Below are 23,317 nucleotides of genomic sequence, written 5' to 3' on the forward strand. Positions count from 1 at the left end.
AGGCAGGCACTTTTGAAAATGTTCAACAACCTCAATAATTTTCTAAAGACCTTCAGAACAGGTTTCGACATCAACAGGGACACTATTGGAATATTGTAAATATTTTCTACTGATATGCATCCTCTAAAATAGATACAGACAACTTCTGAAAAATCTCCCATTGGGAAATAAGCATTTGCTATACACTCTTCGGGGTAAAATCTAGCTTGGTAACATTCACACAAAAACAAAGAACACAACCATTTAATCAAATGGCAGAACGGTGCAAGTCCTGGGACTTCCTTTCAAATACGATGTAGAATAGGACATGCAACACCACTATGGCACTTTTATGTTGGTACTGTGTGTATGGTTTCCCAAAACCAATCAAGTTCAGCATCACTCTCATTATGTGGATGATACTTAAGTGAAAAAATTGTGCTGCACAATGCAATAATTCATTTTGATTTGAAAAGGCTATTGGACTATTAGGTAAAACAAACAGCAAAACATGGCTCACTACAACTCACGTGGAAACTATCTTGCATACATCCACACTTTCCTCAACAGAAGCAAAAATCAGTTCAGTGAAGAAGTGAAATATATCTTTTATGCGCATTGCAGCCAACCAAAGCATTTATAAAGTTTGTCAGAGAGTTCTTCAGCATTATCTTCATTCTTGAATTGTTTACCCTATAATACTTCCTGACAGACCAATGATCAGCAATGGAGGAAATTATGAAGGAGGTGACTTTCAAATGTTTTCTATTCTGAACCTACAATTTTATAAATGCTTACACATAAGTCCTTATACCATTTCCAAGATAGCATGTTCTGTAGGACAAGAAACTGAAATTAAATAATGAAGTCTAAATTTTCCAAAGTTGAATCTTAAACAATTAAAAGGGATAGAAATAAAGTCCACTACATTTGAAGAGTGAGGAAAACTATCAGAAAGAGTGGCTATTTCCATGTTCCCTTCTTGGACAATATCAGAATAGTGCCAACAATGGAAGACAATTTGATACTTACACTACTCAAGGATAAATGCGTCTGTTTTTGAAAGAAAAGCCCAGAAAACAGTTTTAATGAAAGAGTAAAGATCACCTTAGTTCAGCTATGCACATTTGTACTATTAGGCAAATTAGAAAAACATCCCGTAACAGTTCAAAAAGATACAATCAGACAAAAATGGATGGCAAGCTGAAGGAGATATTAAAAGGGGATGACAAGTCAATTTTAAAGGAGGAGAAATGTGCAGAGATACTTTGGTTTGAGGAGAGATATCCCTGAATCTGAGGAGCAGATCTCAAAGCATGGCTATTAATGCTGGAACAAAACAAGGAGAACATGCTCAAAGGGTCAAAGTTGGGAATCGTGCAGACTCCTGAGGCAGAGGATTGAGTAGTAAGGGTGGAGGGGCAAGATTGGAAGGTTTTAATCATAGCCAGACAGGGTTTATTAAGTAGGATGAGTTTTGAATTAATTGAACTTTGCTGAATGAGGATGGGAAGTCATTCGGAAAGCACAAGGAAACATCAGATATGGTGAGGATGAAAATTTTAGCAGCAAACAGGCTGATGCAAAGTGGCAATGTATGGAAATGAAAGGCAGCAGATTGTCATGGAGGGGGTTTGGGATGGAATATTACTGTTGTATAACTGAGGAGAAATAATATCTTAAGTCTAACAAGTTTATTTGGTAGCAAAAGCCACGAGCTTTCAGAGTGCTGTTCCTTCGTCAGCTAAGTGGGAGTTCTGTTCACAAACAGGGCATATAAAGACAAAAACTCAATTTACAAAATAATGGTTGGAATGTGAGTCTTTACAAGTAATCAAGTCTTAAAGGTACAGACAATGTGAGTGGAAAGAGGATTAAGCACAGGTTAAAGAGATGTGTATTGTCTCCAGACAGGATAGTTAGTGAGATTTTGCAAGCCCAGGCAAGTCAAGGGAGTTACAGATAGTGTGACATGAACCCAAGATCCTGGTTGAGGCCGTCCTCGTGTGTGGAACTTGGCTATCAGTCTCTGTTCAGTGATTCTGCATTGTCATGTGTCGTGAAGGCCACCTTGGAGAACGCTTACCCAAAGATCAAAGACCGAATGCCCGTGAACATTGAAGTGTTCCCCAACAGGAAGAGAATACTCTTGCCTGGTGATTGTCGAGCGGTTTTCATTCATCCGTTGTTGTAGCGTCTGCATGGTCTCCCCAATGTACTATGCCTCGGGACATCCTTTCCTGCAGCATATCAGGTAGACAACATTGGTCGAGTTGTAAGAGCATGTACTATGTACCTGGTGGATGGTGTTCTCATGTGAGACAATGGCATCCGTGTTGATGATCTGGCACGTCTTGCAAAGGTTGCTATGGCAGGGTTGTGGGGTGTCGTGGTCATTGTTCCCCTGATGGACAATGGTCTGTTTGAGGTTGTACGGTTGTTTGGAGGCAAGAAGTGGGGGGTGTAGGGATGGCCTTGGTGAGATGTTCATCTTGATCAATGATATGTTGAAGGCTCCGGAGAAGATGTTGTAGCTTCTTCACTCTGGGGAAGTTCTGGGTGGCCTCAACCAGGATCTTGGGTTCATGTCACATTATCTGTAAACCCCATGACTTGCCTGGGCTTGCAAAATTTCACTAACAGTCCCAACAATACACATCTCTTTAACCTGTGCTTAATCCTCTCTCCACTCACATTGTCTGTACCTTTAAGACTTGATTACCTGTAAAGACTCGCATTCCAACCATTATTTTGTAAATTCAGTTTGTATCTTTACAGGCCCTGTTTGTGAACAGAACTCCTACTTACCCAACAAAGGAGCAGTGCTCCAAACGCTAGTGGCTTTTGCTACCAAATAAACCTGTTGGACTTTAATCTGGTGTTGTGCGACTTCTTACTGTGTTTACCACAGTCCAATGCTGGCATCGCCACATCGACAAATATCATCGTTGTACAATATGAATATGAAGTTCAATAATTTCCTATAGGCATTCAGAGCAAATTCCCTCATTAATTTATGCAGACTTGCATCAATAGGGGTAATATTGAATAATACAAATATACAAAGTTATTTATATGCGTCCTCTTAAATAAAAAGGACTGCCTTAGAGAAAGCTACAAGAGCACTTTTATCTTATGAACAGATGATCTCCCTTGGAGGACAATTTTTGTCCTTTAAATAATAATGTGCATCTCCCTCAGAGACTGGTGCTGGGTTCACTGTTATTTGTCATTTATATTACTGATTTAATAATAATTTAGTAGGCATGGTTAATAAGTTTGCAGATGACACCAAGATTGGTGGCATAGTGGACAGTGAAGATTATCTAGAACTGCAACGGAATCTTGATCAATTGGGCCAGTGGGCTGATGAATGGCAGATGGAGTTTAATTTAGATAAATGCGAGGTGACGCATTTTGGTAGATCAAGTCCTGACCTGGTTCACTCAGTTAATAGTAGGGCACTGGGGAGAGTTACAGAACAAAGAGATCTGGGGTTAAAGGTTCATAGCTCTTTGAAAGTGGAGTCAGAGGTGGACAGAGTAGTGAAGGCGGCATTCGACATACTTGGTTTCATTTGTCAGAACTCTGAATACAGAAGTTGGGACACCTTGTTGAAGTTGTACAAGACATTGGTACGGCCACATTTGGAATGGTGTGTACAGTTCTGGTCATCCTATTATAGAAAGGATATTATTAAATTAGAAAGAGTGCAGAAGAGATTTACTAGGATGCCACTGGGTTGATGGTTTGAGTTATACAGAGAGGCTGGATAGACTGGGACTTTTTTCTCTGGAACGTTGAAAGCTTGGGGGCGATCTTATAGAGGTCTATAAAATAATGTGGAGCATAGACAAGGTAGATAGTCAATATCTTTTCCCAAAGGTAGGGGAGTCTAAAACTAGAAGGCATGGTTTAAGGTGAGAAGGGAGAGATACAAAAGGGCCAGAGGGACAATTTTTTCATGCAGAGGGTGCCTGGAACGAGCTGCTAGAGGTAGTGGTAGAGGTGAATACAATTTTGTCTTTTAAAACTGTTTATACAGTTACATGGGTAAGATGGGTATAGAGGGATGTGGACCAAATGCCGGCAAGAGGGACGAGCTTAGGGGTTAAAAAATAGGCGGAATGGACAAATTGGGCCGAAGAGCCTGTTTCCATGCTGTAAACCTCTGACTCTGCGACACACACCCATAGCAGTAAAATCTGGGTTGCAAATAAAAATTAAATGAGTACAGATTAATTACGAGACACAAGAGTGCAAACATTCTGGTTTAGAGGCAACAGCCAGGGAGGTAAACTGAATCAGTGGCAAGTGCATGAAGATAGCAGCAGAGGCTGGATAATTGCTGTAGATCTTTCCACTGTTTAACAGTGGCCCATGCAGGCTGAATGTTGGACCAATAATCAAGTAACACAGAGGCAGTGGAGAGATACAGATGGAAAGGTAGAGATGCATGCCATCAGAATATACTTAGAAGCTAACTCCATATCTTTGGATAACGTGTCAGGGAACAGAGCTAGTTTTCAGTAATTTATATCTGTATTCATAGGTATTAGAAATAAGAAATAGCTTTAAGTAAGTTTAATTTTGTGTTTCTGTTATTTGAAAGGATTAGTGACTTCTGTTTAGATGCCTGCATGGCAGTGAGAGTTTATGACATAAAAGCAAATAGGGTTTAATGGAAAACTAGGCTATTGCTTAGCATCCAAGGGCCATCTAGCACAGAAAGAACTGTTGATGGGTTAGGTTGATTGGTCATACTAAATTGCTCCTTGGTGTCAGGGAGATTAGGAAAGTAAATACAGGGATAGGGCCTGGTGGGATTATTGTCAGTGCACGCTTGATTGGCTTTGAAGCATAGCATCCTTACTTTTATGTTCAACTCCTCTCATAATAAATGATAGCATTCCATAAACCTTCTTAATTATGAGTTACTATGCATACTAGCTTTTTGTGACTCTTGCACTCAAACACCTAGATTGCTCAGCATGTCAGAGTTCTGCGATCATTCGCCATTTAAGCAATATTCTGCCTTTTTCATTCTTCCTGTTAAAGTGAACAACTTCACATTTTCCCCACATTATATTCCATCCCCTAGACTTTAGTCCAAATTTTCCCCACATTATATACCATCTGCCAGATTTTTGCCAACTAAACCTATCCATATTCATCTGCAAACCCCTTACATCTTCAAAACATACTTTCCTCGCTATCTTAGTCATCTGCAAATTTAGGTACCATGATTTTGCTCCCCCTCATTTAAGTCACTGCTGTAAATGGTAAAAAGTTGACAGCTCAGCACAGACCCTTGCAGGACACCACTTACAACATCCTTCCAATCAGACAGCAAGAATTTGCAATTTATGCATACTCTGTCTTCCGCAGCCAATCTTCTATCCATGCTTATATATTACCACCTACACCATGAGCTTTTGCTTTCTGCAATAACTTTTCATATGGCATCTTATCAAATGCTTTCTGGAAACCCAAACACGCATGTTTATAGCCTCTCCTTTACCCACTGTACTCTAATTAATTGGTAAATGTCATTTCCATTTCACAAGCCACGCTGACTCTTCTCAATTACCTTGAGTTTTTCTAAGTGCTCCCATAACATCGTCAATGATCGATACTAACATCTTTCCCAAAATAGGCGTCAAGCTAAATGGCCTAAAGCTTCTTGGTTTCTACCTCCTCCCCTTCTTGAATATATTTGCTGCTTTCCAGCCTGATGGAGAATTTCCAGAATCTAGAGAATTTAGGAAAATTAATATCATTACATCCACAACCTCATCAGCCACCTCTTTTAAGACCTTAGGATTAAGTCCATCAGGACCTGGAAACCTGTCGTACCACAGCTCCATCAGATGCTCAGTACTACTTCCTAGAGACTAATTTCATCAATTTCTTCACTCCCTTGCACCTCCTGATTTATAGCTACTACTGGAATACTTTTTGTATCCTCCGCAGTGAAAGCTGTAGCAAAATATATTGTTTCATGTTATTATATTACATTGTTGACGCTGTCACCAACAGGTGCCTTTACTTTGAGGTCAATAATTAATCCTGCCACATTACATAAAGTGGTGATGTGGATGTGCCGGCGTTGGACTGGGGTAAACACAGTAAAAAGTCTGACAACACCAGGTTTTAGTCCAACCGATTTATTTGACAGTAAACTCACAAGCTTTCGAGGGGACTCCCTCTTCGTCAGGTGAATGGAGAGCTCTGGCCCCGGACAGAGCATACAAAGCACAGACAGCTTTGAGACTACTGATTAGAATGCAAATCCCTAAGTCCTAAAGTGGCTGACAATGTGTGTGGGAGAAGCACCGATCACAGGTTGAAGAGATGTGTATTGTCTCCAGACAGCACAGTGAGTGAGGTTTTGCAAACCCAGGCAAGTCACGGGGGTTACAGATAGTGCGACATGAACCCAAGATCCCTGTTGAGACCGTCCTCGTGTGTGGAACTTGGCTATCAGTCTCTGCTCAGTGACTCTGCGCTGTCGTGTGTCGTGAAGGCCACCTTGGAGAATGCTTACCCGAAGGTCAGAGGCTGAATGCCCGGGCAAGGCGGCCTTCACGACACACGACAGCGCAGAGTCACTGAGCAGAGACTGATAGCCAAGTTCCACACACGAGGACGGTCTCAACAGGGATCTTGGGTTCATGTCGCACTATCTGTAACCCCCATGACTTGCCTGGGTTTGCAAAACCTCACTCACTGTGCTGTCTGGAGACAATACACATCTCTTCAACCTGTGATCGGTGCTTCTCCCACACACATTGTCAGCCACTTTAGGACTTGAACAGCAGGTTAGGTGTAGGGATTCGCATTCTAACCAGTAGTCTCTAAGCTGTCTGTGCTTTGTATGCTCTGTCCAGGGTCAGAGCTCTCCATTCACCTGACAAAGAGGGAGTCCCCTCGAAAGCTTGTGAGTTTACTATCAAATAAATCGGTTGGACTAAAACCTGGTGTTGTCAGACTTTTTACTGACAGTACATAAATCCACGTCTACTGCCCTCTGGTTGATTCCAGATAGTTTCTTACAGCAGTACAATCTCAAAAACATTCTATGAACATCTCATCCTGGCTATTATTGCCAATCTGATTATTCCAATTTATATGCAGCTTAAAGTCACCCATGAGTATCACCGTCCCTTTATAACAAATACTCAGCAGTTCTTCTTGTATACTTTGACCTATATTGTGGTTACTGTCAGGGGGCCTACATTCCACTCCCATTAAGTGACTTCCTTCCCCTATTATTCCTCAGCTCTACCCAAATCAACTCTACATCCTGACCTCCTGAAGCAAGGTCACTTCCAAGTGTTGGACAAATGTCATCATGATCAACAGCGTGATCCCGCCACCTTTACCAGCTTCCTCTATTCTTGTTCAATGTCATATAGCCCTTAATATTCATGACCTAGTCCTTATTGTCCTACAGTTACATCTCTAATGGCTATCAGATCATATTTATTTCAATGTCCATTATCAAGTAAGTTACTTGTTAAGAATGCTAAATGCAATTAGTTGGGGTCTTTAGTTTTGTGTTTTTGTTATCTTTGTAACATCTAGTCTTGATTGAGGTTTTTTTCCTCTGACCCTCATTTCCAAAACTACCATTTGCCTCTCTTACTCTTTAATATACCACATTTTTTGACACATGACCCCGAGCCCATTACTTGGTGCATAAGAGCCATTATTAGCTATACCAAGGCATTTAATACATTAGTCATCCATGGGGAATTGGCAAATGAAGTGAAACTGTCCAAACTTACAAATTTTTAAAATCTTAATTGTACGGGTTGCTAGACTGAAATATACTAATTCAGCAAAATCTTTCAACTCGCAGGAATCTCTAGGAAGATTGAATTGTGGGACATCTTCAGGCTTCCAAATATGTCTGCAGACTCAATAAATTTACCTAGTGAGCAAATAAATCTACAGCATTGAAAAGTGGACATCAGGTTGGGAACTTGTTTCTGATCACAAACAAGTGGGTGCTTATTTTAAAATGCACTGAAAGTAAGCATTTTTGTCAGAAACTATGAAAATTAAATTAGAGGGAAGGGAAAAAGGAAAAAAGGAAATAAGACTAGCAACATGCAAGCCGCAATACTTAAACAGTCATTTACTTATAAATGTCACATCCATTAAATTATGACTGTAAAATGTTTGAACAAGTCACAGACAGTAGATTTGTGGACTTCAGGTGTGCTGGAATCAAGTTAATTTTGAATGGTTCCCATGCAATTAGTATATTTACACTCATAGTCAAAGGTTCACAGATAGATAAAGAGCATGAGGGAAAGACACCAATGGCCCAAAACTATACACCAAGCAATGGTGGCCATGGAACAATACATACTTTCAAAAGATGAGGCAAAAGGAGGGTGAATGCCTTGGGATGGTGCAGGGGATGAAATTTTTCCAGGAATGGAAAATTTTAGCTGCACAGTGGTGTTGGAATAACTGCACTTGTCCTTGCAGCAAAGCAGACTGAGGGAAGATTAGAGATGTACAAGATTATGGCAGGATTGGATAAAGTAGAGGGAAAACAGCTCCTATTAGCTGATGGTATAAGGACTAAGGGGCACAAATCTAAGATTTTGCACAAAAGATGTAGGGGAAATGTGAAGGACTTCTTTTGTACACAGCAAAACTCACTGCCCTTCAGGGTAGTGGCAGTAGAAACGACCAACAGCTTCACAAGAAAACTGAGTGGGCACTTGAAGGAAATAAATTTGCAGGGCTATAGGGATAGAGTATTAGGACTGACTGATTTACTCTACAAACCCTTGAAGCATGACTTCAAGGGTTAAATGATCTCCTCTGTGCCATGAATGAGTCTGAGATAAGAAAGAAAATAAATTTCCTACTGCAACCTGGGCCAATGCTTAAAAGATGATAAATTTGAAGTAAAAACAGTACAACACAACTATCCAGCTGAAGAAAATTAAAGCTGATGTAGCACATGGAAAATCACAACTGAGACTCTTCACCAGTGTCAATCATTAGGTAACCGTAATCATAATGTGAACCTCAGTAACATTGAGTATAGTTGTGTGGATTTTCCATCCTCAGTGGATGAAAGTTGCAAATTTGCTAAGTAGTTAGGACTGTGAATCATATGTAATGGTGCATTTTCCAATTAAGGGGCAGTTTCTGGAAGTGAATCTATATTTGCTGAGTTCAACAAGGTGTTAAGTACAGAACACTCCATCCGTAGAGAGGAAGAAATGAATGAAGGGTAAAAGAACTGAGATGGGAAGAGAATAACAAAAGTACAGAACTCCACTATAAGACTATCCAAAGAAAACAGAGGAGGAGTTTAAAAAATAGAATTACTATGCTCCAGAGGCCAAAAAAGAAAATGTAAAATGCTCACTCACATATACATTCAAGATACAATCAACAGTCACGATAGCAAGTGGTTCAAAACATGGACTTCATAAAGCTTCCATCTTGAACCTGAATGAACTTTAAGTTTTTTTTAATTGAAGGAGGTGTTTGTGTGTTAATAACTTGCTAACTATCTAATGGCAAGTGGATTCCCGCATACTTTTGAAATAATTAATGAGAAACATAAGTTAAGCAAAAGCATTTTTACATCAAAGAAAAGATTTGTATTTACACATTTAGCATGATAACTGAATACATATTTTCATTTAAGTTCATCAAGATGGCATGTTGCTGCTGTAGCCCTATTGGTCTATAAAATAACCTTTAAGGATATCCCCATGGGAAGGCTAGACAATCAACTAGGACCCTCTTGCAGGATATTTTCCGTCTTCAATTTATTACAAATAAGTTTATTCAAATATAAAGTTGGACATTTTCTGATATCACCGCACTGCTGCTACCATCTTGAAAGGAAGTTACAGTAGTTGAATTCTTGTAACTCGCACTGTTCTATTACAAAAGCGTTTGTGAAATTCCGCACGCAATGTGCAAAAACAGCATCGGCCATTTATTAGCAGTATTATGTCTTCATGCCCATCCTCCACCATGCAGCCCAAGAAATTATTTCACAAAGACCCAATTTATTCAATCTACAACTTTGTCACGAAATTAACGAAAGGAGAGAAATTTATGTCCTTTTGGTAACTGTAAATCCACATTCCTCTATATATTTTTACACACATTTTCATCCAGTAAAGTGGTGTGTGACTCACAGGCTAGAGCCTTCATCATCCAATGATGCAAAATAAACATAAGAATTAAGTTTTCTCTCCCTTCCAATTTCGATTTGGAATCCAACCAGTGATTCAAGAGTAACTGTCAGTATTTGGCCATTTCAGCCAACAAAGCAAGCAGCGGTCATGCTTAGAGTTTTAAGCCAATATGTCTGAATGACATTCCAATCAATATCACATCAACTGACTGCAGGTAATAGGTGTATCGATCTTAAAGCCACTTTTGCAAATAGGAGATTTATAGCCTGATGAAGTGCATCATGTAACTAACTGTTCCAGAGTTTGAATGTATTTTTTTCCAAACAATAATAATTGCTCAATTAAATGAGTCTGCTTAGCTCAAACTTCGTTCCAAGGCTTTTCCAGGTTATGGGAAAACCTGCAATGAAATTTGGCCAAATGTCTATTGTGCATTTTTATCACTCTGAATTTGTTTTTTGCAAGGTTTTCCAAGTCCTGATCTGCAATGAAATATTTTAGCTAGCTGTGACCGCAGATTAAAAAAAAACTAATGGTGTACTGCCTATCATTTTGATCTATTTGGAATCAATTTAAAAAATTCACTGGTACTATTTTATGATTCACACTTGCAGAAGGCCAGGACTCAAAGTATAAACTTGTTAAAATCATTGCTATCTCGGCTTTGGTCACAAGCATCTTGAAACCAAATACTTTGTATATTTCATACTATAGTAATTCTAGCCAGCAAATCATGCTACTTCAGCAAAATATCAGCAACATAATTGCAAATAAAGATAACAACCTGATCCACACACAAGTTGGTATTCATTTCCAAAATGCACTCTAAATCGAGCATTTTTGTCAGAAACCATGGAGGTGAAATTAGGACAGAGGGAGGGGAAACAAAAGGGAGATAATACATGGACTGGCAACACTGCAAGCTGCAATACTTAAATTGTACATATAATCAGCCATTTACTTATATATCCCACATCCATTAAATTGTGGATATAAAATTCTTGAACAAGTCACAGACCGTAGATTTGACACTGCAGTACCAGTAAATAACCATAGTGCATAAGAAGTGTACCATATTTCCATTTCTACATCGTAGACTGATGGGGTGAGGTTCTGCAGTCTGCAATGTCAAAAATGAAAAAAAATTCTTATTTAGTAAAAATAATCACTATATACCACTCTGAGCTTGTGTTTTGCCCAAACATTAGTGATAGTAAACTATGTATAACATTCTTAGCACTCAAGTAGTTCATTATGAAAACATTGTTATCCAAAGCATTGTGGTTACTCTCTGCAACCCATGCAAATACCTTGTAACCAGGCATTGGTTCAAAACTGAACATATTACTTTGTAGCACATTTAATCCAGAGAAATCAAAGTACCATTCATCAAAATGAAAACTGTGCAAAAGATTTATTTTTCTACTGCTTATTTTATTAATTTTTAATGTATAATTTATGAACTATTTTCCCATATTAACTGAAAACATGGAAAATGCAATTTTTGATGTGTCCATGAAATACAGGTGAAAACTATAATACTGTATCCTGAGAATTGTATGGTAAATGCAGCAGGCACTTAGAACATGAATCAAATCAGGCAGTCAACTAACTAGAAGACCAATGAACATTTTTGATTTGATAGGGTAGTCAATATTCTGTAGGTAGCAAATTTTGATTTTGTACAAAATCAAGTCCTTTAAATATCAGTGAAAGCACCACCATTAATGCTATTTGGATTTATGACAAAAGTACTTCCCAGATATATTTATTTTTAATTTTCATAGGATTTGGGCATCACTGGCTAGACCAGCATTTATATTGCCCATCCCTAACTGTCCTGGAGAAGGTAAGAAAATGTTTCAGGCTTTGCTACAGCAGAGATTTTAGCATAACTAAAATGTTTAGAAGACTGTTACTTGCATCTAGTCAGTTTGACAATACCAACATATTTGATCAGTGCGCACCACCATTTGAGGGATGCCATTGGAATATCAAAGATAATCCTCCACTGTGTTTCTTTTGATTTTCTCTCCAGTATAGGTAGGCCACACTTCACTCAATCAGGTAAAAAATTGGACCATGGATTTCACAGCTAATGTGAATGCCACTTTAGGAAAAACTGGATAGTAAGAAAGATGGGATGGGTTGACATGAAGATTGCTCTCATCATCATCTGCTCCACAGATGAAAACCATTTCTACTGAAATGTACTCCATTATTCAGGCTTTACAAATTATGATAGAGATACCAATATACTAAATAAATGAAGCATATTCAAATCAAGCTAAGCTATTCAGAATGACAAAAATAATAACAACTAAAAAACCGTGTGTGTTACAGGGGCAATGTTCTTTACAAAAGCAAGTGACCTATACATTATATCAAGTTCAATATTGGTTTAATGCAGGGGCATCAAAAGTTTGACCTGCTGAATAATTTATACTGTAATTGTGATATATTGAATAATTTAATCCAGCCCAGAGGATGCTATACATAGGAGTGCCAAATCTCTATTGCTTCTAACAGTTTGATAAAACTGAATGTTTTTTTATTCTGGACACTGCAGGTCCCCACTCCTTCCCATAACATCATTCTCCACCAGAGAGCCAGCACCTGATCAGGGGTGACCAGAAACAGAACCAGTTACAGGCCAGTGATGGACAGGGAAGAGGTGTGGGAGCAGGTTTGGGTTGGGCTAGGGTGAACAGAGACTAAGGAGGCAGGGGACTAGGACTTTTGCAATGGGAAGACAGGAATTTTCAGGGATGTAGCAAGATAAGTTCACAGAGAAAGAGAATAATAGGGGAATTGAGATTGGTAACACTAGGCAGATAAGAAAATGTGGATTGAGGAATATTCCTGTGGTCAGGAATCAGGCCTTGGAGGAACAGAAGAGTGAGGGAGTGGAATTTGTAATGGTTTTGGGGGGAAAGAAAGGACTGGGGAATGGGATATTGGCACTCAGTACTTTTGGCAGAGCTGTGCATAGAAGCAACAGCATGGCAAGTGGGAGTGGTGCAGTTAAAGATGAACAAGTAGAATGGAGATATAGGATAAATTAGTGTGGGATGGCAGCAGCTGACTCCTGCTCTACCATGCTCCACAAAAAGGGAAATGTACACATTTTTTCCCACATTTCTTCAGCGGTCTCCAGTGGTCATTTGAAAACATTGCCAAACTTGGAGATTGCATGACACATGTTCCACTTGGTCACTGTTAAGATTTTAGAAAACTGTCTTGAAACTGGTGGGCAAGACTCTTCTTTGCAAAGTTAAATTGAACCAATGGGTGAAAAAATGGGCACAGTATACATCAATGTCTACCCTTGTGTGTCCAAATAGCTTTGATGAATGCAACTCTTGTAAATGCCAGGATTTCAGATAAGATCCATCGCATAAATTAAGTCTGTCACCCCTAGTTTAGCAGGCAAACAAAGTTGTCACTACTGATGTTGTCAAACTATTTAGTACATTTGATATTGCTATCTTAAAGGAAAAACAAGAACATTTAAACTATACATGTTAAATATTGCGCAATACACGTCTTGGGATTTCACTGTTTCGACACCTCAAACTGCATCGACCAATGCCACAACTGGCGACAGCCTACAAACACCAGTATTTCACTTGTTTATGCACCACAAGATGCTCTCTCCAGGCAAACTGCAGTTTGTTTTCCCACAATTCAAGTGAACTTAATACTTGCTCACTTTAGGTGAAATCCTAGTGACAACACAAAGTTTAACTTGAATATCCAACTTCCAATGTGTGTACGGGGAGGCGGGGAAGGGGGTGGTGGTACTAAAGTGGCAACAAAGATCATAAGTAATCTGACAATTTACTGGTACATGCTGTTACAGGTCTGAACATTCATAAATAGACCCAAAATCTTTCTAGTCAATCATGGTTTGGCTCTTTGTTCTGTTCCTGTACAACTCTGCTCAGGTAATTTAAAGTGCAAAGCCATGCACATGTTCTTACCTTTCTTCCATCACTCGCATGACAGTTTACATTTAATGGAGTAAGCAATGCCATAAGTTTCTCTTCATTACCGCTCCTGGAAAGGAAAACACTTGCACTTAATGAAGAAAACGAATCTCTATGCATTAGTAATTCAGCAACTGAAGAAATTAAGTTTTGAATAATACAAGATATTACAGTCAAAAGCAATGAAAAGTTAAATTTAAAAGTTCATCTCTGAACGTGGTACTCAGAGCTATAATGTTGCATGATGGGAAATAAATGCAGTTATTACAAATTTGGTGGTAGTGACTATTTTAAATAACTGTCCACAAAAGTTACATAATACTCAAATACAAGCAGAATGTGAAAAACATCTAGAAAGTGACTTTGAATCTGTTCCCACATGAGCCTCCATGTTAATTACTGCTGCTCACTCTTGATATTGAATTAGTAGCATTACTGAGTCCTTTGGGAAATAGGGCTAATCTTACCTACACTTGTGTTCCCAAATGTAGTGCAGAACAGACATTTGGGAGCATAGAAGGGCAGTACACACCAAAAGTGAGCATGGGAAGGCGACAAGAGGGTCAGAGAAATGAAACATTGAAAATGAAACACTTTTTTACATTTGACATGGCTAGAATCCAACACTTCCAGGTCAGGAACAGGGTAAGCTATTCCACCCCAACAAAATGTCTCAACTTCCAACTCCAAAGGAGCACACCCTCCTCCACCAGCATGAAAATTTAATTGCTACATATTAACTATCTCTTTACTGCTTGGTAAGGTGGCTAAATTAGTGCCAACTTATAGCAAGTCAGATTTGGATTCCCAACAACTTCAACTGGATTGAGATTCCCCAAGCTTCTTTTATATAAATCTTCACAGTCAATAGAGAAGAAAATTGTTCACTGAATTCAAATCCAAATGCCCAGATTGAAAGGACAATGTGTGAATCTCATTCCATTATCTACTCAAGATAAGAAAAGGGTACCCCTTTAAAAAAATATATTAGTTAGGATTCATTAATTTAAATACATGACCCACACAGCAAAGTTGCCACTGTCAGAATGATTCTTATGGAAAGAATGAGTGCTATAGCTCCAAAAATTTGTTTCATTTTTAATGCACATTGAACTAGAAACCGAAGTACAAGCAGTGTTCCTGGCTTAAGATTTCAGATTGTTTGTATTAAGGTTGCTAAATACAATGCATTTTTATAACTTTTATTTTTTAGCTTTTAAATGAATTTCAGCAATGACGTTCAGCAATAAAAAGTATTGACTTTAGTGCAGTTTTATCTTTGTTTTAATGTCAGAAGAACCCAAGCTGAAAATTGAAGTCAACAAACCCAGAAAGATGGCTGCCAGCAAGCATCCAAGAATTTAATGAAATTGTCAATAAAACAGAGGAACTGGCATTAATTACATGTTTTAGCTGATTGAAACAATAATTGTGGACAACATAACAAAATCAGTTGATGCAATGACTTCTCACTCATAGCATGTTTGAGCCCAGGCAAAAGAGTTTTTAATTATAATAGATTTACCAACACCTCTCTTGACTCCATCCCATTCTCCAAACCCTATCATTAATGAAAATTTGTCACACTGCTTGTCTGACATGCAGCAGTGGATGAACAGGAACTTGCTCCAATTTACTATTGGAAAATCAAAGCCCAGGCTTTCAGGCCCCCCCTAAAACTCCTTTCCTGAGCCACTGGCTCAATTATCCTCCTTTGCCACTGTCTGAGGCTGAAACAGACTGTTCACATTCTCTGCATCCTATCTGCTCTGGCGCTGAGCTTCTGATACATGTTTTCTCCTTCACCAAAATCACTTACTTTCATTTGTGTCATGTCTCAATCCCTACCTCAGTCCACTTACTGCTGAGACCTTCACCCATACTTCGAGATAACTACTCTTAATGGTCTTCAGGCTTTCCTTCTTCCCACTCTCGATAAACCTAAACTCATCCAAAACACTTCAACAGATAGGTAGGAAAGTAAGTCAAGAAGAAGACAAAGAGTTAGCAAAGGGACAGATAGGTTAAATGAGCGGGCAAAAAAATTGGCAGATGGAGTATAATGTGGGAAAATGTAAAATTATCCACTTTGGCAGGAAAGATAGAAAAGTGGTATATCATTTAAATGAGTTGATTGCAGAACTCTCCAGTAGAGGGATATAATGGTCCTGGTACATGAACCAGAAAATTTCAATCATCCAACACTCCTGTGGCTGCTGTCCCATAATGGCACTGGATCCCATGCTTGTGTTCTTATTCCACTAATGGTTTCCCAAAAAAAGTAGACAAGAAGGGACAGAAAGAAAGAACAACAGGATGGTTTGGGACACCAAATCCTTGAGATCTGGATACAAGTAAAAGATTTTAACAAATAGTTGGGAAGTATAAAGTTTGACATGAAATGATGTTTAGATTAGTCAATGCACACTAGCCAATCCACAGTGCAAGCTGGTCAATAATAAGTAGTTTCATCCAAATTTTCAAACTTTAAGTAGCAACTATTGCTTTGCTGTAATTAAGGGTACCATCAGAGGGGCCTCAGTGGACTACAGCAGCACTTGAGCACATCATCCAGGCCTGCATTTCAGTGCAGTGTCAAGGAAATGTTGCATTGTGAGAAATGGCATTGTGGTATTATACCCAGAGGTCACGTTGGCCTGCTCTGTTAATCCCTGGACTATTCAAACCAGTGAATACTGAACAACATTCTTCTTTCAGCCAATGGAAAAAATAATGGTTACTAATCTCACTGGTGTTTGTGGTATACAGCTGTTTCGAAGTGGCTGTTATGTTTGTCTGTTTACTGACCACTATCAAAAGTAATTATACAAAATGTTTCAAGACATTTCAATGAAGAGCAACAAACTCACCAATGTTTAATTCATTAAAATTGAGACAATTCAATTACTGCCTCCATACGTCCAATCAGGCCAAACTTCCCTTAAAACTTCCCCCAGCACTCGCTCTTTTCTTTTTTTCATATCTCCATTCATGTTCTTGACATGGTCATATTGTCCATAAGATACATCTCTTCATAGAATCCCTGAAGGAGGCCATTCAGCCCATCACATCTGCACCAACTTTACCCAGGTTTACCCTATAACCCTACATATTTACCCTGCTAATCCCCCTAACCTATATATTTTTGGACACAGTCAATTTAACATGGCCAATCAACCTAATCTGCACATCTTTGGACAGTGGGATGAATCCAGAGCATCTGGAGGAAACCCATGCAGATACAGGGAGAATGTGCACACTCCACAGTCACCCACAGTTGGAATCAAACCATCAAATACTGGATGAGGTGAATGCTCTCAAATTAGATACAGGGAAGAATGAAGCAATTGCCTTTAGCCCCTAATACAAAGTTTGTTCCCTAACTATCAACTCCAACCATTTCCCTGATAACCAGATTGTTCATAAACTTGGCATCAGATTTGACCCCAAAATAAGCTTCTGAATACACACCCACATACCACTAACTCTGTTTCCACCTCTGCAGAATCGTTCAACTCTGCCCCTGCCTCAGTTTATCTGCTGTTGAAACCCTCACCCAAGATTTGGTGAGGTCATCCAACTGTGCCCAGGCTTGCATCAAGTCCAATGCACCTATCATCCGTGTTCACTAACAGTAGCTACTTGTTAAGCGATTAAGCAGCAACTCAAATTTAGAAATTCTCGCCCTTATTTTCATATCCTTTCATGGCCTCATAATCCTACAAGATAGTTGCCCTCTATTCTTACTTATCTTGCTCCAACTTTAGCTGGGCGTTCAGCAGCTGAGCCTTAGGTGCAGAATTCCCTTCCTCCAACTCTGCGTCTCTCACTGTTTCTCCTGCTTTAAGACAGTCCTTAAAACCTAACTTTTTGACCAAGCTTTTGGTTATCTAGCTGAATATTTCCTTAGGTGGTTTGGTGTCAAATTTAGCTCTAACGCTTCTGTGACACGTTTTCCAATGCTAGAAGCATATCAATATAATTTATTGATGTTTGTGAATAGGATATAATTAAAAGTAATTTATTTTTGCTAGTAATACAACTGCAACATTTGTAAAGTAGCTACAGCAACAAATGCAATCTTTCTCAGTTATAAAAATCAATTTTGCCACACACCACTGCAATTTTGCCTCAAGTCAACAATCAGGCAACAAACAGGATGAAAAACTTCCTTTTTACAGGTGAAATACTGTATTTCCTAAAATAGTATGTTACAATGGAAATTGAACACCAGAGTGCAGGGATTAAATTGAATAGAATGATAGGGAACTTCAATTAAATTTTACTAGCAACGAAAAAGTGAAGAAAACTAAATAGCATTGTAGTTTTATGAGTCAGTGTACAATAATTTGAGAATAACTTGCTCTGCAAGCTTTGTCATGACAATACTGGCAGCATACCACAAGGATATAGATACACAAGAGATGAACGATGTTCCACCCAGAACCACCTTATTTTAGCAGTTTTAAAATAAGTCTTCAGGGCATCTAGATTAATAGTTCAGTAATATTCAATTAAACCCATAAATAGTATCCCATTCTTCACTTTCTGGGCGAGATGGCAAACGTATTTGATCTTACTATACAAGCCACAATGGAGAACCTGTAAATGCAACTTTTTAAACCCACCACCATGGTTACAATCTACAAGTCAAGCTACTGAGAAATCTATGCCCACTTGTCGAATTTGTGTTTATGCAGTGTAGAGGAAATGCTCCCTCACAGCAATCAATCTCACAGTAGGGACTGGAAATATGCGAGAATGTCACTTGACCAGTTAAAACTGTGCAGTGTGCAAAAGCAGATCACTGGTAATATATGCGTTTCTACGGATAGGATACACTCTCTATTAGGATTTTAAAATCTGCAGCCGAGTGGAAATCACACTTCCTGTTGACACATCTACCCCTCCTGGTTCCATTAATGAGTCAATCAACCACAGTATATTGGAGAACTACAAAGTGCCCAACTCAAAGTTCAACAAGAGATAAATATCCTCATTTACTTAAGGAATGTTGTCTCCTCAGTTTTTTTTGGGTAGAATCCCTCATTCTGCTCCTCTGCAATCAAAGGTTAATAAAGAGGGTAGGAAAAGTTCTTGGACAGCAAATGTCAACTTGAGCATGGATTTTGATGATTTGCTACCTTGGCCAAGAAATCAATGTTGCTCAATTTTGTCTGAACCAGTAAGAGGCATTTGTACAAAATAATTTCTGACAGTGCCCCTTGTACAAGCAGGGCACCACTTACAATGACTTAAAACTAAAAGTGCAAGCAATTTTAGAACAGTAGTCTACTATGACAGACAAATTAGCTTCTAATATGCTTCAAACACCTATCTCATGCAATGGAGAACTACTTTCCACAGTTCTGACACCCCCCTCTCCCCACATCCCCTCAACTGAGGAGCATTAAGATCCTCAGTGCACTACTAAAGTCAGCTTTGCAGCCAGGAGGAGGATCAGAAAAGGGATCATAATATCCTAACGATGAATTGTATTTGACAAAAGCTTGCATTGTGACTCAGTCCTCAAGTTTACGAAGCAAATAAAACCAAAGGTGTAACATCTAACTGTTACCCAATTGTGGAAACTGAGTGAAGATTGACTGAGGATTGTCTATGGTGTTTAAATATTGTTACTATAAATACACGAGAGAGCTGCTAAAGAGGCAAGCAGTACCAACGGACCAGTACAGCAACCAAGAGTAAAGCCCTTTGGAACAGAGAAAAAAACTGGCAGGAAGAAATATATTCATAGACCTTTTTTTTGAAGGAAATGGCTCTAGATTAGGCCCCAGCCGCATAGGGAAAACAATGTGCAATATGAGATCAATGAATCGAAAGGGTTATATGTGATCCTCCACAGAAAATATGCAGGATATAGAAACAGTCCATTCCTTGTTTAGGTGTATAAAAACTGGGGGGGGGGGGGGAATGTCACACAGTTCCTCCAGTAGTCTGAAAAGGATCACATTTTATTCATTATATTGAAAGACTGAAGCAATATAAAACACATTTTGAGTCTTCACCGACATATTATGCAGATAACACTTACCTCGCTGCTTCAAGAAGTTCGTCCTTTTTGTATTCACCTGTGTGATTGCAAAAAATCATATTAGTGTTATAAACAGAAAAAATATACTGAAAGTCACACCCTACTGGGTAATGAAGCACTGACGCTCACAGCTGAGGACAGAAGCATCACTACTGCCTTAGAGACTGGTTGCAAATCATACAGAGCCATTCAAATAACCAATCACTGCACTAGTAATGCCTTTAAATACAGTTACTCTGATGACAGCATCAAGTGCCTGGTTTTCCCATTTCATGGTCACCACCTGCTTTTGACTGAAAGCAGAGATTACAGGCACTTTAATAATTACAATTATTTTCATCATTTACTGCACAAACTATATGCAGCATGTTCCTGCTCTCAAACAAATTCCCATGACTTTCACTTACACCAACTTGAAGGTATCTGCTCAAAAGCATGTCTATTAAAATCATATTGATGCTATGGAAACAATGTCTTTATTTATCAAGTCATTTGATTCAAAGAATGAGTTTGCAGCACAATAGAAAGGGGGCAAAATATAAATGTAGATTAATACTAGTAAAATCTATACTGCAGCTTTCATGTCTTATGCTATTAACACGAGTCAAAGTGGTGTCTAAATCCCCTTGGGTGAACAGACAGTTTTTTAAAATTTTTTTTTCCTCCTTGGAGCCACCAGCAATAGACTGACTAGCCTAGAGTAGCACTGGGTTATTAAACAGGGGTGTGAGCTCAGGCTGAAATAAAGACAAATGTTTCTATGGCAATAGAAATACTTGGCACAATAATTCCTCTAAAATTTGCTGAGTTTATTTTAGGCAACAGATATTCTCTATTAGAATGGAAAGCAAGGTAATGTATGCAATACAACAGGAAAATAGAGCAGATCTCCATGCTTAATTCAAACAAAATTACCAAGTTTGTGCGAAGTGCATTAAAAGGTCTATAAAATGGGGACTGATATCTATTGCTGCATAGCACGTGTGCTTACACGTTTATACACACTCACATACAAGCTGATTTTCTAACAGACGTGGTGCCACTTTCTTTACACAAAATACTAGAATTAAACTGGTAACCATGGTGACACTAGCTCAATTCCCTGAGCTTTGGCTTTGTCAAAAACCGCCATGGAAACTACCTCAGATGTAGAAGAAATATGTTGAAGATAGATTCTGAAAATTTATCAAACCTGTTCACGAAAAGAAAAACTAAGATATGCTTTAAAATGGAATTTTTGCAATGCCAATATTACTGGATCAAAACATAGTTGATTCTTTAAATTGTGCCAATTTAATTGAATTTAGAATATCAATATTTTTAATAAGTTTAATATTTAATATTGCACATTTCTTATTTTGGTGCTATCCTTTTGAAGTTCAATTAGTTCTCCTACACAACATTATTGCCAAAAAATTAGCATTTAATATTCACATTCTGAACTTGACAATATCAAATGTTCTAGAATTTAATATGTGGCGACTTTAACATTGAATTGCTTTAGTATTAGATGTTTTTAAAAACTATAATCTTAAAACAAGCAAACAATTTCTCATCTATGGCTTCTTGCATTTTAAGGGCTTTCCAAAAATAATGTAAAAAGATATAGCAAAAGATACAGCAATATGATCAACTGTCAGCACCGAGACCAAAGTCTTTTCTCAAAATAAACCAGATAGCCAATCCAACAGCAGCCTGTGTCAACTATCACACCCACACAGATCAGAGGTGCAAAAGTATCAATATTCCTGTGGTCCAACTGCAAAAACTGCACCAAAATATACAACAGCAGCATTAAGACCATTGTTATTTTTGTGCATATTAATCTCATACGCAACTAGAAGAAAGATTTCAATTTACATAGCACCTTTCAAGACCTCAGGGTAATCCAAATGCTTTACAGCCAATGAAACAGATCTGAAGCAGTCAGTATTTCCATGTAGAAACCATGGCTGTCATTTTTGCATAGCCAACTCCCAAAACAGCAATGCAATAATGACAAGATAATCTGTTTTTGTGATGTTGATTGAGGTATAAATGTTAGCCAGCAAGCAGGGATAACTCTCGTTATAAATAATGCCACAAGACCGTTTAAATCCATCTGACAGTGCACATGAGACTTTTGTCCTACATTTAATCTGAAAGGTGGCACTTCGACAGTGTAGCACTCCAAGTATTTCATTAGCACATCAGCCTAGACGCGTGTGCTCCAAGGCTCTAGAACAGGTTAATTTGTCAACCCTGGTTGTACACAGTCCTGGAGGTAAGGCCTGTAACCACCCAGACAATCAAACAGCCTTTTTCATTTTTCTCTCCAATACTGTTATAACTTCTAATGATTCTAAGCAAGTGAAAAAAAATTAAGCTTCCAGGAATTTTCTTCTGGGTTTGAGTTCCTGGAGGCTCCAGGGCAATCCTGGAGAGTTGCCAATCCCAAGAATGGGGCACTGAATTGATTGAAAGGTAAGTGTAAAACCAACTGACCCATGGCTGACACAACTGAATGTAATTGACTATTCTGTGAACTACCTGAATAATTTAACACAAACATACAAGAGAAAGAAAAGAGCAACAAGCTCATCAAGCCTCACCTAGTCAATTTCCCAACTCTGATACCACTTGCTAACCACTGACTCTCCTTGCAGAGATAAGAGCATGTGATAATCATTCATTTTGAAAATCCACTTATAAATCAGAGGTTAACCAAACATGTCACAGACCACAAAACTGCATAAGAAAAATCTATTTTCTGGTTAAAGAGCCATCGATTTGACAGAGTGAAGGAGAGAATAAGCTGAATGAGAATGAAGCCTTCAGAAAAGTAGCGAAGGTATAAACAGCATCAAGAACATCCAGGATAGAGGAGCATCTGAAACATTATCTATTATCTTGCTCACATCAATCTTTTGCGACACTGACTTTTCCCTTAATCAGCCCCTCTGGCCTTAAACATGCTTTGGCCATCAGATCAAGGACACTAACTCACTTGGTTGGCTTCCCTGATACAAAGACAAAGTAGTTATAAAGGGAAATTTTAATTTCCACATAGACTGGAACAGTTCAGTAGAACAATATGTTTTAGAACCAACAAGCAACAGTATGCACGG

The 23,317-nt window shown here is 38.6% G+C and overlaps 1 protein-coding gene across 2 annotated transcripts in view; it reads right to left on the bottom strand.

Annotated features, from left to right (window-relative positions):
• The window catches only part of tnksa (tankyrase, TRF1-interacting ankyrin-related ADP-ribose polymerase a), a 162,360-nt gene that overhangs the window by 72,481 nt on the left and 66,562 nt on the right, over nucleotides 1-23,317 (bottom strand). Inside the window, exons 4-6 of one of the 2 annotated variants that reach the window (XM_080188600.1) lie at nucleotides 20,211-20,247; nucleotides 14,150-14,225; nucleotides 11,239-11,286 (exon numbers count right to left, since the gene is read on the bottom strand). In XM_080188600.1, the coding sequence (XP_080044726.1) occupies nucleotides 11,239-11,286; nucleotides 14,150-14,225; nucleotides 20,211-20,247 (161 nt within the window). The remainder of the gene's footprint in view (nucleotides 1-11,238; nucleotides 11,287-14,149; nucleotides 14,226-20,210; nucleotides 20,248-23,317) is intronic. The other variant, XM_080188601.1, reaches the window with a different exon arrangement.

Source organism: Carcharhinus amblyrhynchos, chromosome 5 (assembly GCF_965287045.1).
Source record: "Carcharhinus amblyrhynchos chromosome 5, sCarAmb.v2.hapA, whole genome shotgun sequence".
Classification (NCBI taxonomy): Eukaryota; Metazoa; Chordata; class Chondrichthyes; order Carcharhiniformes; family Carcharhinidae; genus Carcharhinus; species Carcharhinus amblyrhynchos.